Source organism: Aulonocara sp. 'chitande type north' Nkhata Bay, linkage group LG7 (genome assembly GCF_057382095.1).
Source record: "Aulonocara sp. 'chitande type north' Nkhata Bay isolate Kocher_YH1m ecotype deep benthic linkage group LG7, A_spYH_male_GT1.1, whole genome shotgun sequence".
Lineage (NCBI taxonomy): Eukaryota > Metazoa > Chordata > Actinopteri > Cichliformes > Cichlidae > Aulonocara > Aulonocara sp. 'chitande type north' Nkhata Bay.
In genome coordinates this window covers 40,778,329-40,795,391 of record NC_141350.1, presented here as the reverse complement: position 1 = coordinate 40,795,391, position 17,063 = coordinate 40,778,329, and the positions used below count along the sequence as shown (strand labels likewise).

Here is a 17,063-nt window from a genome sequence, read left to right as displayed (position 1 = left end):
ACATGCACTACCACTTTACACAGTAAGTGCGAGTTTGCAGGTGTGAAATAAGGTCATATTTGATTTTCTCATTAACTTCTTTTTTTCTCAATCTTTACACAGCTACTTCCGTGTAACACTGTGCCTTCACCAGAAAGTATGCACTGGTTGCTCCCATTTATACTTTTTATTAAGTGAACTACATTCAGCATTGTCCCTGAAGGCATCCTGTATATACATAGACACAGCACTAAAGCTGGTGCAGTACAAATGCATTGCTGTCACTACATCGCCTGTGTAGACATTGTATAATAGTTTCTATGTCAAAACAGCCTGTTCTCATTCCTGCGATGTCAAATAATGCTGCTTTGTCAAAGCTGCTTGCGTGTTTCAGTTACGCACAACTTGTCCTTCGGCAGCCGTGCATGAGTCAATGGATTATGGCATTAGTAAAATAGATCTGTCAATCCCAGCTCGTCATTTTTCAACTTGAAGGGTTTCTGTTTTGAAAAAGCATGTTTTAACCCAAACAATAATCTTCCCCTTACATTAAATAAGTAGTGGTTTAAGTGTAGTAAACAAGTAAATGAAAAGAAATTAATCTGCAAGTGGAAAAAAGCAAAACTATGTGCAAAACGCAAAGCTCTAGATGGGATGGATCTGGTTGAGAAAACTGTGCCACACCTTCAGCTACCTGACTTTAGCGGTCTCTAAAACGCTACACTGAAAAACAGACTTGTGTAACGAAGACACACGGGTGGCATTTGACAAAAAACCAGCATGTGATGCCCGAGGTAGCGAAAGTATTGGTCAAGAAGTTGAGAGCTTGTTTAAACCTAGACAATTACTAGATTTAGGGAATTTTTCCTCATCCCAAGACAATAGACACCAGTTGTGGTGAGTGACCATTGGAGAGTGCAACCAATTTCACCCAGTGACGACTGGCAAAGAGGGTAGTGCATCAAACTGCCAAATGGCCATTGGTAAATAACCACAGCAGCCCATAATTTTCATGGAAGATGCTGACTTGTCTGCAAACATTTGCCAACTGCTCACCAAGAGGAACCAACAATCAGTATTTTGAGTTTTGTGAGTTGATTTGTGTTTAAGTTCTGTTTAATCCTTTGTCATATTGTTTCCCAGTGCTTCTGAGTTTACTTTTGCTTCTGTTCCTCATTAGATTATATAATATTTAGCTGTCATCTTTTGAGATCCCTGTTTCACCAGTCAAATCCCTGTGTCTGTCTAGTCCCTCTGTGTTCTCTCTCCATGGCCTTTATTTAGTTCTGTCGAGTTTGCATGTCTTATTCCATGTCTCAGTGTTTGCTACTTCCTGCTTTATTTTGATAATCTTTTATTTTGGGTGTGTTATGTTCAGGCTTGCTTCCCTTATTTCATTAATTCAATTCAATTTAATTATATAGTCTCACATTAACATTTGCCTCAAGCCCCTTTATATTGTAAAGTAGAGAGTCTACAATGATAGGCATTAGTTAGATTCAGGCTACGTCCACACAAACACAGGTATTTTTGAAAGGCAACTTTTTCTGTGTGTTGGGTATGGAAGAGGATTAGGGCCACTGGGAAAAAAAGGGCATGTCTTTTTTTTCTTCTTTTCCAGAATTCTGAGAAAAAACTTACTTTAATCTTAGATTCTGAGATTAAAGTCAGAATTCTGATTTTTTTTCTCATAATTCTGATTTTAATCTCAGAATTCAGATTTTTTTTCTCATAATTCTGATTTTAATCTCAGAATTCTGATTTTTTTCTCATAATTCTGATTTTAATCTCAGAATTCTGATTTTTTTTCTCATAATTCTGACTTTAATCTCAGAATTCTGAGAAAAAAGAATTCTGAGAAAAAAGTCAGAATTCTGACTTTTTTTCCTCAGAATTGTGGAAAAGATATTGATATTGAAGAATGATTCCACCTCACTGTCTGTCCACACGTAGGACTCATTTCTGTTTCTATGCGCCATCTTTGTTTACTCTTTCCCTCCCAGGCTTCTAGACTTCTGATTGGCGAACATTTCTACACGGTCAAGTCATTTTGGAGGATTGTGTGAAGCAATTGTGCCAAATATTTATCACGTTTTCTACCCCCCCCTTCTCATCAGTTTTTACTGTCCATTCATCTTTCATAAAGAAGGGACAGATGCAGGCATAGAGTAAAGGAGAGAGGAAGGTCATTTTAAGTTCAGTCATGCAGATGAAAGGACGAATAAAGAAAGCAAGTCAGAGAAAAGGAGAGTTAATGATTTATGCTGTCATTCGTGTGACCGTGCTGGGACAGTCCCTGCCTGATGATGCATTCAGTGGACTTGATTGCTCCATCCGCTTATTTCATCCAGATGAGAGGTCCTTTAATGCTTTCCCACTTGCCAACCTGATCTACTTTCTGTTTTTTTTTCTTTTTCTTTTTTTTTCAAGCTAAGGACGTTGGACGTAAAATGAGGATGATGCTAAGTGACTGGCATGTTTAGGGAACTTGACCTTGTGGCGACTATTTTGAAAAAAATAGTACACACAAATATTTAATTTGTGAGGGGACACACACACACACACACACACACACACACACACACACACACACACACACACACACACACACACACACACACAGCATAGAGTCTGAGGTTTACACATATTCATAACACAACAAAGACACATATGGTTCAGCAAAAGTGCAACAAGAAGAAAGGTGAATGAATGAACATATGAGTGAATAATGAAAAAGTGAATGTAAGTGGTTTTGAGACAAAACACTGGGCGAGATTTTCCAGAGCTGTCTAAGAATGACGGATATCTCTAATATGAGCTCATTTATTTTTGATTGGCAAAGCTGATTGAATTCCATTCGGAGCCACTGTCAACATGTCCTCATTTCAAACTCCCACATCTCCCTTGGCGGGTAATCAAGCACTTTGAAAACTGTTTGATGAAAGAAATTTGGCCAGATCATTCAAGAGGACACTGCATAAACAAATCTATTAAACCACACAATTCAGAGCAAGAAACACACTGGATGAACATGTTTCACTGGCTAAATGTGTGGTGGTGACAGTATTAACACATCGGAAAACAGCTAATAATCAATGTGACTCAGGTTAATAATCCATTTTGATAATGACTTAAATAGGGAGTGAACTGAAACAGGACAAACAAACAAATAAATAATGATGAAACACGATATACAGCCAGTAAATAATAGAGTGCCATTTTCTTTTCCTTTGAACTGAGGTGAATGCAGAAGTGTCAGAGTTCAAACAGCCAGTAATAAGCAAATTAGTTTGATGTTGATTTCTAGAAGGTTTACAATAACCAGCAAATTGCTAATCAGTTTGGCAATTATAAACAAGTGGCAACATCCAGAGCCCTGTACTACAATTTGATTTCAGTATACACAGGATGTCTTCTGCTATTTGGCTTCACTTACCCTAACATTGGCAATTAGGATAAGTGGTCACACAAAGCTGGTTATCAACTTGCTAAGTCAGTTGCTAAGTTTATTGGCAGGAGAGCAACTGTATAATATAGCGTTAAAAGGGTGCACTTTAAGCACCATGTTTGCTAAAACGGCTACTATGTTAATAAAGTTTAGCCTGTTTGAAGGAGAGTTTTAGTTGGTGCTCTTTCAGATGTAGCCTCAGTAGTGTTTAATGGTGTGAGAGCAATGATTAAATATAGACTTCAAATGTTGGGTTAATCTACAGCAACTTGAATATAGGTATCTTGCTTTATGATCATATATTAATGCATATAGGACAACAAAATATCTGTAAAATTGTTTTCTGCCTACAGAATAAATAAATATTGGAGTAAGGTTGTGTGTAAGAATCTATATTTAATAATGATGGTTATCAGGGGAACAAAGAGACATTAAAAACTCTACTGTGCAGAGAGATCCGTGTGGTCTTCCAGGAATTGTGACCTTGTTTTCCAGATAATTGATTGGTCAGTAGGTTCATAGTAAGAAGTGATCCACCTACGTAGTAGAGATTACATAGCGCTATCCCTCAAACTACTCAGATAACATGAAATCAAGGAAATAGAAAGTGGCAAGAATACCTCATACTGCCACTTACCCAGTGCTTTGTGTTAACCCCTTACAGAAGAAATAAAAACATTTAGGCCTGGTACAAAAACTGTTTTTTGACATCAAAGTAATTCCACAGTTTGGAACCTGCAAACACTGGTCACCTATGTTTGGCAGTCAAGATCTTGTAATAACCAGCAGAGATCGAATAACCAATGAAAGTAGACACCCAGGCACTGAAGGGGCCCTTGACGTACAGTACTTTGGCAATTTAAAGTAATGAGCAAGAGTACGATTTTAAAAATCAATAAAGTATTTAACAGGCAGGCAATGCAAACTGAATAGATAGATTTTTTAAAAAAAAGATCTATAAGTAATGAATTGTTTGCCTGAAAAGCCCCTTTTTAAATTCAAACATTAAAATAATTTTGAACATTAAAAAAGGAAATTAAAGTGTCTTATTTTGTGTTGCTGGCACCAAATAGTTTATAAATATAGCAGATGCCGCAATTTAAAATAGCATACTGCAACTTCACTTACCTGGAGATCTGAAGGTCCAGGCTTCGTCATCATCAAAGTGCGTATCTCCAGCCGTAAACCTCTCTCCAGGGAAAAATGCATGTGCCACTGTGCCCCCCGGCCCATCAAAGGGGTATCCATCATTGTGGTCAGCCTTGGTGAAGTCGATCTGAATGTCTGCATTACTTCCAGCCACCTCGTGAAAGTTAAGTGGTGCAATGTCGCTCCAGACCTTCAAGGCGTAGTACATGAGGGCTCGAACAGTGTCCCTGCCCAATAAGGCAGAATCCTTAGGGAAAGTCCGCACTCTGAGAGAGAGAGAGAGAGAGAGAGAGAAAGTGGAGAAAAGAAGTATATCAAATATAATGAAGGAGAGGGAGAAGAACTGTGTGAAAAAGGAGTTGAGGTGACTAATGAAGAAAATGGATGGGATGCTGACAAAAAAAGTTGATAATGGACAGGGTAACTGTGAGAAGGAAAAGACTAGACCTAGCCACAGCTATGTATATACTGATACAAGGGTGGATCCTCATTGGTACAAGTCATGCCTGTGAGCTAAAAGGTCAACCTTTTATTACTCTTGGGTGTTCATGACATATAGATGGGAGAGCCCTAATTAGGTAATCTCACACACATTTCTAGCTTTACACACAGTAACCTGCCCACCAGCTGTTCAAACCTTCAGTTTATGAGGGGCTACCAATCAAAACAAAGCTGCCTTTAAGGGAAAAGTGAGGTTGTTTCACTGGCTCCACTGAAATGCTGCATTGAGCTGTGACTCATAAAAAGCTACTCTAATGGAGTTCAGCATAAAAATACAAAACTAGAAACTAGCATAATAGGCCCCTTTTGAATTAAAACTAACAATCTTGTTTGAGATGGTATCCTCAGAAGTAAAACGAATAAAGGACTGGTGAGTAGGTGATTAAGCACACGAGGAAAATTCGAAAAAGGAAAAAGAAGCACAAGATGTAGGGAGCTCTGGACTGCCTAAGAGCATGAAGATCGACTAAATAATGTCTGCCACCTGCACAAAAAAATCCTGATTCTGTGATTTCACTGGAGTGCGTGTGTGTGTGTTTTAAACTTAAAAAATAAATAAATATATATATCATGGTTAGATGCTGCTGCCACTTATTACGTCCCAATATCTGGAGAATACAATGTGCATTCGCGACATTGGCATCAGCTGTTGGGAACACCTTACAAGCCTTACCCTGTTCTTACATTTCTCTATTCTTCATTTACCAATCAGTATAACATCTCTGAAGTCATTCCTTTCTGATAGCTACAGTAGAAACAGCACAGAAATGAACAGAAAACCACTCAAATGTCAAACTAAGTTTGCCCACCTCCTCTCCACCCATTTCCCCTTTCCTCTTCATTCTCTCATTGTCTCTACGATCTCTTTTCTTTTCTTTCCATCCATCAGCCTTCGCCCCCTCCTTCATCTCTGCTTCTACATGATGCACTTACCCTCTTTGTCCCTACAAGCGCACTTTGTCTAAATACAAGAAGCCATTTTGCCATTGCAGGCTGCTCTAGGAAATTTAATCAGCGTGTGATACTGACAGAGTATAAGAAGAGTGAATGCCACCTTATCCTCCCATTACAACTAGCTTCAGGCTAGTATCATGGATAAGTAAAGGAATAACATGCCAATACATTATTTATTTATTTATTTTTATTTGTGTGTGTGTTACTGCTGCATGTATTTTCTCTTACATCATTGTGGAGAAATTATGGCACATTCCTGTTACCATCCTCGACGCCCACAGCTTATGCACAGCTCTCTTAAGGTCCCGCCACAACATTTCAATCAGCACGGTGGTGCAGTGGTTAGTACAGCAAGAAGGTCCTGAGTTCAATTCCACTATCAGGCCAGGGTCTTTCTGTGTAGAGTTTGTGTGGCTTCTCTTTGAGTACCCCGACTTCCTCCCACAATCCAAAGACATGCAATTAGTGGGGTTAGGTTAATCGGCGATTCTAAATTGCCTATAGTTATGAATGTGAGTGCGAATGGTTGTCTATCTCTATGTGTTAACCCTGCAACAGACTTGTTGACCTGTCCAGGCTGTACCCTGCCTCTTGCCCTAAGACAGCTGGGATAGGCTCTAGCCCCCCCGCGACCCTGAATTGGATAAGTGGACTTTCTGTTGTAGATTTGCTGCTGTCCCTGGAACCCAGTTGAAGCTAAATTTTAGCTGTCAGGCAGATTGCCTTACATTTAACTCTTTAATACTTTGCACGACCATGAGCTACTCTGTATACAAAGTCAAGAGGTCCTGTGGCTGTAAAACTCCAAATCATCATCCCTTCAGAGTCCATGTGCTTTTTTGTGTGTGTTTGTTTTTGTTGTTTTTTTTTTTTCAGAGAAGAGGTTTTCTGTTGGCAAAAATTCGAAACAGGCCATAGAACAGCTCATGATCCAAAGCATACCACATCGTCTATAAAATACAGTGGAGGCAGACAATGGCTTGGGCATAAACATGTTATTGATTTCATTGACAGCGTTTATTGATGATGTGACACAGGACAGAAGCAGTAGTCAGTCACCTGATCTTAACTCAATTGAGCATGCATTTCACTTGAAGACTAAACTTTGGACACGAAGGCCCACAAACAACAGCAACTGAAAGCCGCTGAAGTAAAGGCCTGGCAGAGCATTAAAAAGGAGGAAACCCAGCATCTGGTGATGTCCATGAGTTCAAGACTTCAGGCTGTCAGCAAAGGGTTTTCTGTCATGGTCCCTGTGCCTGCCCAGCCAGCCCAGTGTGGCCACAAATGTTTTTGGTCTGTTTTTTCCATCCCCTCTCTTGCTCGCCTCGGTTCCTCTCTCCTGTCTCTCTGTCCTGGCGGAGCTCAGATTGAGCTCCCGCCTGTGGCCCACACACCTGCAGCTGATCACCTGTGATTCCACATTTGTTTGCCATCTCTTCTTAAGGCAGGGGCACTGAGCTGTACGTCGCTGGAATATTGAGGCACTCTAGTTAGTATTGCCCGGTTCTGCAGAATGCAGTCGTTTCTTGTGCTTGCTGTGGAGTAACCCTCGTCTCTGTGAATAGGTTTCCCGGGTCTATCTCGTACCGTGACCCCTGGACCCCTGAGCGTGAGAGGAACTGCCTGGTGTGTAGGGATGGGTACCGGTATCATGATGGCACCGGTTCTGACATAAACGGTAGTAACCAGACCGAAAAGCAGCGCACATTTTGGTGCTTTATTTCGGTGCTTTTTTTTCCTGAGCTGTGATACACTTTAGATTCTTGCCAATCATTTTAGATTTCCGAGGATAGTAGGCGGGGCCAGGTACGTACGTTCTTGTAGAGCAGAGCTACAGATTAAAAATGCCCAAGGCAAAGCGGTCAAAAGTCTGGCTGTACTTCACAGCAAAATATGCAAACTCAGCAGCCTGCAACAAGTGCTTAAAGCCGCTCTTCTCTGCGTGAGTAGCTTAATATTGTTCGTGTGTAATTCACGTTGAGTAGGCTAACCACGTTATTACATTAATGCATGTAAGGTGAACTAGCAAACATCATCATAGCTACATGCGGCTGTCTTCTTGTTTGATGGCAGATACTCCCTTCACCCTGGCCAAAAAGGCTAAAATGACCAAAGAAAAAGTGGAAAACAGCTGAACATGAGCGGTTTTTGGACAAAGTTTGTGTTAATTTATTTATTTATTTTTTTCCCATTGTTTAAGCACTGCTTCCAGCCAAGAGTGATACCATATCTGCCCTATAGCTGCAGAAAAGGCTAACATTGTTATCTTTTTACAAAAAACAGCTAAACATGAGAGGTTTTTGGACCAATTGTCTGTTCTCCATTCTTTAAGCACCGGTTTGAGCACCGTTTAAGCACCGGCACCGTTTCAAAAGTACCGGTTTGGCACCGGTATTGGATAAAACCTAAACGATACCCATCCCTACTGGTGTGGAGTTGGTGTTGACAAGGAGCGGAGCGAATGTGAAGCCTTTGTGTTTCCCAGACCCTGTGGACTTTGAACCACAGTGTTTATAGGGCACCCGGTGTGGAGAAATAAAGAACTGTTTAAATCACATCTCTCAGTCTGTGTATTAAAAAAGAACATTTTATTTTCAGTTATTTAATTTGTCGAATTACTTTTGAGCCCCTGAAATTTAAGGGATTGTTTAAAAAGGAAAAAAATGCCTTAGTTCCTCACATTTTTATGCAATCTTTTTGTTCAAACCACTGAATTAAAGCTAAAAGTCTGCACTTCAACTGCATCTGAGTTGTTTCATTTAAAATTGGGGGAAAAAAAAGTAAAATTAGAAAAAATATTTAAACACCTAACTGTATTATTTTAGATAGACCTCTTGAATAGTTTTATATAATAAAGTCCCAGTTTTCCATGCTGGGAATTTCCTTGAGGCAGGAATGACATGTTAAAGAAGACGATTTGAAAATGCAGATAGGCACACATCGTCGTGTGAGACAAGCTCTGGGTAACACAACTTTTACACGTACCTGCGCCAAAGCAAAAATGACCATCTGTCAGACCACCTGCATTGCATTCATTTGTGCTGCAATTTACATGAAAGAGGAAACAGAACCCATAAAAAGGCAAATGTGGGTAAATATAAACCATGCCGGGGAAGTTGAAGGTGAACACCTTTAGAGTGAGCTGAACTTCAGCGGAGCTGTGGCTTTTCATTAAATCCTGGATAAACTGGCTTACAAATTAATTCTCCTTTACTCAAGGGACACCACACTGTTTTTCTGTTTGGATGATGTTTTAATCCACTTATAAAAAAAATCTCCACCACAGATTTAAGAAAATAGGCTCAACTGGTCCTATGAGGCATGAAATTAAAATTGCTTCTACATCACATACTATAGATTTGATCAACACGAAATGTCCACATAGGCAAGAGATAGGCAGGTGACAGGGTGCACAGCGAGGGAACCTACTTTACTGGCATTATGAGGGGAAAAAAAAGATTTTAATTAAAATCAAAGCATTAGTCAGTTTGTTTAAGCTATATACTTATACTCTAGTTTTTCTTTTAATTTATTTCTGACAAAGTGGTTGCTCAAGAAAATGTCCGTCCAGACCAGCCTTGCTGTTAGTGCCAGTTATCTGGACTGCTGCAAGACACATAAAGGCTTAAATCTACAGGATTACAACTGTTCTTTTCCAGAATCTCAGTGTGTTACTTGCCCCTCTTGGCCTCGTCTGCCCTTTATGCTGCAAAAATCTAGCTCCACAACAAAATCCTTGGTATGTATGAACAGCTTAGACAAGCTGATCCAGTTATCGGCCTGCCAAACTCACAATGTGACAATCACTGTAAACATTTAGGTCACAAATAAATTCAGAGATGGAGCTTCTGTCACTACAAACAATTCCAAGAAAGAAAAAAAACCCCCTCTATTGTCATTCCCATCTCTTCTTTTGTTGAATTTGTCACCTTAAAAGCCAAATCTCCTGTCAAGCAAACCTTCTGTTTGACATTTGTTTCAGTTCATACTTGAATTCTTTATGATTAAGGACTTGCTGATCGATGATGACTCATTCCTCCGACTGAATCGTTTCCCCTTTGTTTTGCTATTCAAGAACGGATGAAGAACAGTGGTTCATTATGATCATTTTTAAAAGTTCATTCATTTTTCTTGTTTTTCTTTTCTCTACATTCTGGGAGCTCCTGGGGCAGTTTGTTCTGGCAAGTCCTTCGTAGCCACACTTTTCTAGTGATAATGGGCTTCTGGCATATGGCATTTTCTCACATTTAGTGATTTCAACAGCTTTGTCTACTGTCCATTTCAAGTATATCTCAGTCTCATTCAGCCTTGCTTTTAAATTCTGTAATTGCTACACCAAATAAAAGGCCTGCGGTGCTCTGAGCCCTGTGAATTAGAAAGACACATACTGTTTGTCCTCTTGTCTGAGCACTGAGGCTGCTGTGTGAATTCCTGCCAAACCTGACAGCTTATCACAGAAGTTTGAATGTTAATACATACCCTCTACAAATAAAGTTGTAATTCAGCTGAGCAATGCTGACTAGCAGCGTGTTTGCCAATGTGCAATGGGAGTCGGACAAAGACACTGCTCTTGTCTCCAAAAGTAAAACGTGTGCTTGTGGACTAAACTTTGTTAAGCATTAAACAACTTAAAAATACAATTCTACATTTTGTTTTTAGTAATTTCACAAAGTGACAAACTATTTTATTTCAGAAGTACACACTGTCCAATCTTCAAACAAAAGATACGATAGTGAACAGGATGAAGGGAGGGAGTGGATAGATGATCATCATCATAAGAAAAAACAGACACAAACTATAAGGGAGAGTGAGCAAAAGGGAGCATAACAAGCAAAAACACAGCAACTCTCCTATTACAGAAATATTTCTGACAACTCCCTGTGGCTTCATCTTCCACAGTTCTAACTTTAGTCAGAGTCAAGCAGCCTATTCTCTATGAGAATGACGAGTTCCTTATGTTTCAGCGTTTCTCGGGGCTACTACACTCAGAGGGATCAGTGATCACATAGACACATTTCCATCTCTGACAGAGATGTCTCCTTTCCTCATCCACCAAAAAATGTTCCTCACTACAAAAGCTTTTTAAAAGCTGCTTCTGTTGCAGGCTTGCAAGGCAGCACGGAGGTGCACGAGAGAGGGAGCGTGCATGAAAGAGAGCGAAAGGGAGGAAGCAGATTAGATACTATCCTCTTAATGCCGGCGATACATGGGTGTGAACTGAGGAGTAGAAAATTAGAGGTTTGAGGATGTTTCTTTTCTTTAGCTGGCAGTTACACCAACTTAGCACAAAATAATGAAGTCGTCACTGATAAATGGAAATATTTAAGAAAAAAAATGGTTCATGTTAATGTCTTTGTAATCTTGCAAAAATGACATTTACATTAACTGAGAACTGATGGTGAAATGCGAGTTCTGCACAGAGCAGACGCAAGCTCCACAACTGGCCCCACACCCTGCAAAATTAAACCCATTTTTAAATTATTTCCCTTTGAGGAACTGGCTAGTTCCTCAAAGCATTCAGAGAATAATGATGATAATCAATGAACCAAATTTAAATAAGGTAATCTTCCCTGGCATGTTCATACTACAGATGTCATGCTGCCAGACATTTAGTAGCTGGTCACAGTACACAGTAGACTTACATGGTTCTTCATATCCAATTCAATACCAAAACAAAATGATCATCCCATGTACTCAAACATAAACTCCTTTATTAAAAACTCATTGACATGATGGCAAGACAATTACTATAGTTGTTAACATTATATTTAGTTGAAAAGACAGAGTGAAATTTTAATGATTATGACTGGAAACATTTTATCCAATGGTTAAAATGTTGATTTCACAACGGCAGTGCCAGCTGTAGCAAACATTGGAGGATAACGTGAGAAGGAAAATATTTTGAATGTTGTTTCTGAGAACGGATACTTAGTCAACTTGAATTCTTTAAACACATCTGGATGGTGGTCTTCTAAGTGCTTCACTAAATTGGAATATTTTTCTCAGTTAGTCCAAGAAACGCAGTAACATCATTTGTACATTGCCTTTTGCAAATCAATTTTCACACCCTGGTTACCCCCACCTCAAATGCAAAATACTTCCATATCCAACTCTGGCTTTCTTATCAGCTGTACTAGCTGCCATCTTCCAGATGTAGTTTGTGCTGCGCCATTTGTTGTTTTTCTTTGTACAACGTTAGATTAGAGTACGTATGTTCACATTTTGGACAGAGAGGACAGATGGTTTGAAAGAGGAGTGAAAGAAGCCATCTATGTCCACTGTGAGCGACCATCTTTGAACAGAGGCGGGGGTTTACGACACCAACTCTCTGCCATCTATAATTCAGTTTTGAGATCCCGTCCCAGACGCCTTAACGCCCACTCACATCCTGGGCCATCTGACCTCAGGAATTCGCATGATAAGGTGGGGCCAGGTTTCACAATGAACACACCCGAAACTCTGGCTGATTGGGACCCACGCCCAGTTTCCCACCTTGGCTCAGGCGATTAGAGGATCATCAGGGGGTCCTTTTGTCCCTCTGTGGGGGGTCACTCCCACTAGGTTTATATCTGGGACTCTCCACCATTTGACCTTAGAACTGAAGAAGCTTCTCGGATGAGAGGTGAAACGTCTTCAAGCAACTTAAAGAAGTCCAGACGCTTTTCTTTGCAAGCTCCTTTGACTACGATGACCTGGATGACTGAGAACCTTCACAGACAGTACGTATGTAACAACTCTTTAGTTCCATGTATTGTTTGTTATTGTGTCTGATTGGCAAATTCCAGTTAGGTTATATTGCCACCTATTGACAGCTTGACAGCTCTTCAAAATTAAGTGGAAAATCTCTATTTTACAAAAATACTTTTGTACATCCAGACATGCAGTATCCTCTGCAAGCGCCGCTCTGACCACCCACATTGCACGCCCCGCAATTTCACTACAAGTATGTGCATTAACAGCAACTTCTGTATCAACTGGCTAAGATTTCACGTGGAGGACCATCTTCAGTGATGACAGCTGGTCTGTGGCTAAAATCGAGCAGTTTGCAGCAATTTTCTATTGAAGAGTCCATAGTTTCCAAGCCAGAAGGCAGTGTGTCAAATGTGGAGACTAGGAAGGTGCTCATCGGTTGCGCACTGTGAATTGCTGGCCACAGGGAGAGACTGTCAACGCGTTCTCACGTAGCAACCTGAGGCGTCTGAGGGAGAACATTCAGCAGAAACAACTACAACTGCTTTCCATCCTGCCATTGCGTGCCTGCACAAAGCACATTGAAAATGCAGGAGTTTTTTTTAAAGTTTTTTTTTACGGACATCAGCACATACAGTAACTTAAATTTCTTTTTTTGGACTTTGTCCACTAGCAGTAAATTAAAAATAAGGTGGACAAAAGCAGGGGCCAGCTACTGCCTCTTTTTAACTTGGTAACCTGGGAGATTCATGGCCAAAGACTGGCCCATGTCATTTTCTCATGGTAGAGAAATGTATTTAATTTTTTTTAACAGTTTCTATCATAATAGTTCACAGTTTATTTGTGCTGCACAATATAGGTAATTTGTCTTAATAGGCTAAAATTAGGCTGACTTATGAAATGACTTAATTCTGTAAAGACTGTCCCTTTACTCATGGCCTCTTTTTATCGGGATCAGAAGCATTGTGCGGGCATATCAGCAGCACTGATGCTCCAAAAACATGCCATTAAAAGTTGTTATGCAATATTACACAGATCATACTGGGACCTTAAAACAATGTTTTCCTCTTAATATCTCTGATTCATTGGTAGAACCCATCTGATCGACTGTGATGCAGGGGTTGCACTGCTAGAAGAATTGAAATTGTGAAGAAAATAAAGTAATTGTCAAAATAATTTTTCCCCACCAAACTGGCCCAAGAGAGAGGAGAACGTGCCCGGTGGCGCCAGTGTCCGGCAGCCTTGCCTCTGTCAGTGTGCCCTAGGGTGGCTGTGGCTACAATGCAGCTTGCCATTGCCAGTGCGTGGATGACTGGATGTGTGAAGCGCTTTGGGGTCCTTAGGGACTAGTAAAAGCGCTATACACATACAGGCCATTTACAAGGGTGGACGAAAAAAAAAAAAAAGAGATATTAAAAAACCAAAAATGGATGGAAAATCAGGTTAGGTTTTTGATTTTTAGAGGCTGATTTCCTGAACCTTTTGATCACACCTCCTCCTTTTTGATAATTCAACATAAGCCACAGGTTATTGGAAGTTTCCGGATTACTGGACTGTGGACTTTTAAGTCTCTAAGGTGGTGGAAGAAGATAAAGGAATTGGGACCAGAAGGAGCACATTGTGCTTATTGCAACGAATTAGGAATACCTGATTAAGGCTTTGAAATTTGTTGGATGGACAGAAGGCTGATTAAGTTGAGTTAATTTTCATGACTAGGTTAATTTCATGGCATAATTTGGACCTCCATTTGACAAATAAGTAAGAGCAAACTAGACTTTGTGCAGGGAGGTGTGTATCTGTGTCCATGCTGTGTGTGTTAACCCAAACTGATACAGGCAGGCGCGCGCGCGGGCACACACACACACACACACCTACACACACACTCTTATTACATTTCACCTGTTTGACTTTTAATTTCCGCATATTTCTTAAAGACCTTTGCAGGCAAAAACACAGAGTGATGATTCAGTTGAGGACAGGCAGGGAGGAAAGTGGAGCGCGATGGCAAAATGCAGAGTGAGGGAGAGAAAAACATGAAGAAACCTCTAACGCTCTTTTGCTGTCCCCCGCCTTCAGCCTCTCAGCAGGCTTTTACCTCCTGTGGTTTTGCTGCTCCACAGAGACATGAGCTGACATCAAAAGTGATGCTAAAAAGTACATGTGCACGCAAACACACAGGCACACACACCTAATATTCACCTCCTGTGCTCCACTACCCTCCGTAGACATAAGCTGATTACCCTGCAAATTGAAAGCTCATATAGCAGATGGTGATTCATATGCATTTTAGATGCACACATGTATAATGTGGCTCAAACACTGAGACACAGACTCACAAAAACGGGAAAATATTCCACAGACAGACTCAGACTGTGTATTAAACCAAAAAATTCTTAGATATATATCTCTTACACACACACACACAGATGAAAGTCACTAAATTAAAAGGCTCTGCGTGAGTCTACCCTCTTCCAAATATATCGGTCTCTCCCCCTTTCAGTCTGCATCTCCCTCTTTTCTCATTCTCTTTCTTTCCTGTTTGTTGCAGTCACCGACTCTACGATGCTGATGTGAAATCTCAGTCCCTAATAGGATAACGGTGTTATAGTTATTCTTAAGGATCTACCAAGCAATTTCACAGGTTAGTGGCCTCAAATGCCAGGAGAGGGAAACAATTTCAGAGAACTTCGCAGTGCCAGAATTATGGCAGGTTATAGCTTTCAGTGTGATTTCTTTCAGTCTCTTTTAACCAGCTTTTAGTCTAGATTCGATCAAGCTCTTTTCTATAATCATCATTATTACTGATGCTTTTAATCCTGTTTTTATTCTTTGTCATTTCCATGTTTATCTTTTCAATTTATTTTTTATTTCATTCTTTGGTTTGTGCGTCTTGTGTCCTGTGACCATTCATCAGTGAAGCCCTTTGAACTGTGCTAACCCGTATGACAGGTGCAATAGAAATAGAATTTTATTGATTCATTTGTTCTGGGAGGCACGTTTGCTCTACAGTATAGGCATTTCTCATATATGTATATATAAGACCAATGCAAGGTGCATTCTGCCTGGGCTGAGAAGACAGTTTATTACTGATGGCATTCATTCCGTCCAGCAGAGTAAACCTGTGTTTGTGCAAACACCATGTACAAACCCCCCTCCCAAAAAACTTTGTTTTAAATTGAGATTTAATTTATATGTCTTCTCGTCTCATACAGACTATCCGTGAATTGTGGTATGGGTGATCTGTGTGGGAAGAGAGAACGGTCTTGGATCATCATGCGATGAGTTCAGAGATCTTTAAGGATGCTTAAAATTGCTTAAGAAGTTTAAAGAGCCTTAAACTCCCACCTAACAGATTGCATGTCATGTTTTAATAATTTTCTGATAATTTATACATAGTTATATATATATATATATATAAACTAAACTATAAAAACTATCTTATCTTATCTTATCTTAGTTTTTATAGTTTAGTTTATATATAGTTTCTAGCAACCAACCGCTTCTAGGAGGTCAGTGACCAGTCTCTAGGTCTGCGAGTCTGCAATCGATTTCACAGTGACTGCCAGCAATCTCCAGTAACCACTGACAACCAGTCAGGAAATAAACATTTTTCCCTAGCAACCACTGGTTATTAGTTGGTGACCTACTGACCTACTCCAAACCTGTGCTACTGGGGTCTTAATATGTAGAATGGAATTAAGTTTGCACATATTTCTCGCATCTTTGTCACTTTCCTCCAGTGCCACCACTGTTTGGAATCTCTTTTGTTTTTTTTCCATTCTCATGATGAGTACTGCCGATGAACAGTAGCATTATATGTGCAGATTTCTTTTTTTTTCTTCTTCTGGTTCCATTTATTAAAAGAAATAAAGATTTACTGCTGGCTGAGTTGTGAAGGGTGTCCGAGGTAGTTATATTTAGATGAGGAGGAATTCAACAGCATGGTGTCCTAAAAATATGGAGCTTTTCAATGCTTGTAATGTTAGTGAAAGCAAATCCTGTCCTTTTCTTTAATATTTCGAAGCTGAAATCCAACCACATCTTTATCTTGTATCTATCTTTTAAAAACACAGCTCTAAGAATCAAACAAGCTCTGTCCAGACTAGTGTTTTAGCACAATGTCAGGAATAATCTCTGTCTCTGAAAAGATCACAAGATCATTCACATGCACTGGGTATGCTGGTGCAAGAAAGCAGATGACTGGTTGACCAGATGTTGGTTTGCTTGATTTGGCATCATGGAAAACGTAGGTTAGGAGTCATAGCAAAGCAAATAGGGTGAGATTATCTACTGGCAGAGGAAGGCTAGGAATGGGAAACTGATCACCCCGAAGGAAGAG

The 17,063-nt window shown here is 40.0% G+C and overlaps 1 protein-coding gene across 1 annotated transcript in view; it reads right to left on the bottom strand.

Annotated features, from left to right (window-relative positions):
* LOC147325737 (matrix metalloproteinase-17-like) overlaps positions 1–17,063 on the bottom strand; it is a 97,298-nt gene that overhangs the window by 25,653 nt on the left and 54,582 nt on the right. Inside the window, exon 4 of the mRNA XM_086300396.1 lies at positions 4,556–4,842. Coding sequence (XP_086156522.1) covers positions 4,556–4,842 — 287 coding nt within the window. The remainder of the gene's footprint in view (positions 1–4,555; positions 4,843–17,063) is intronic.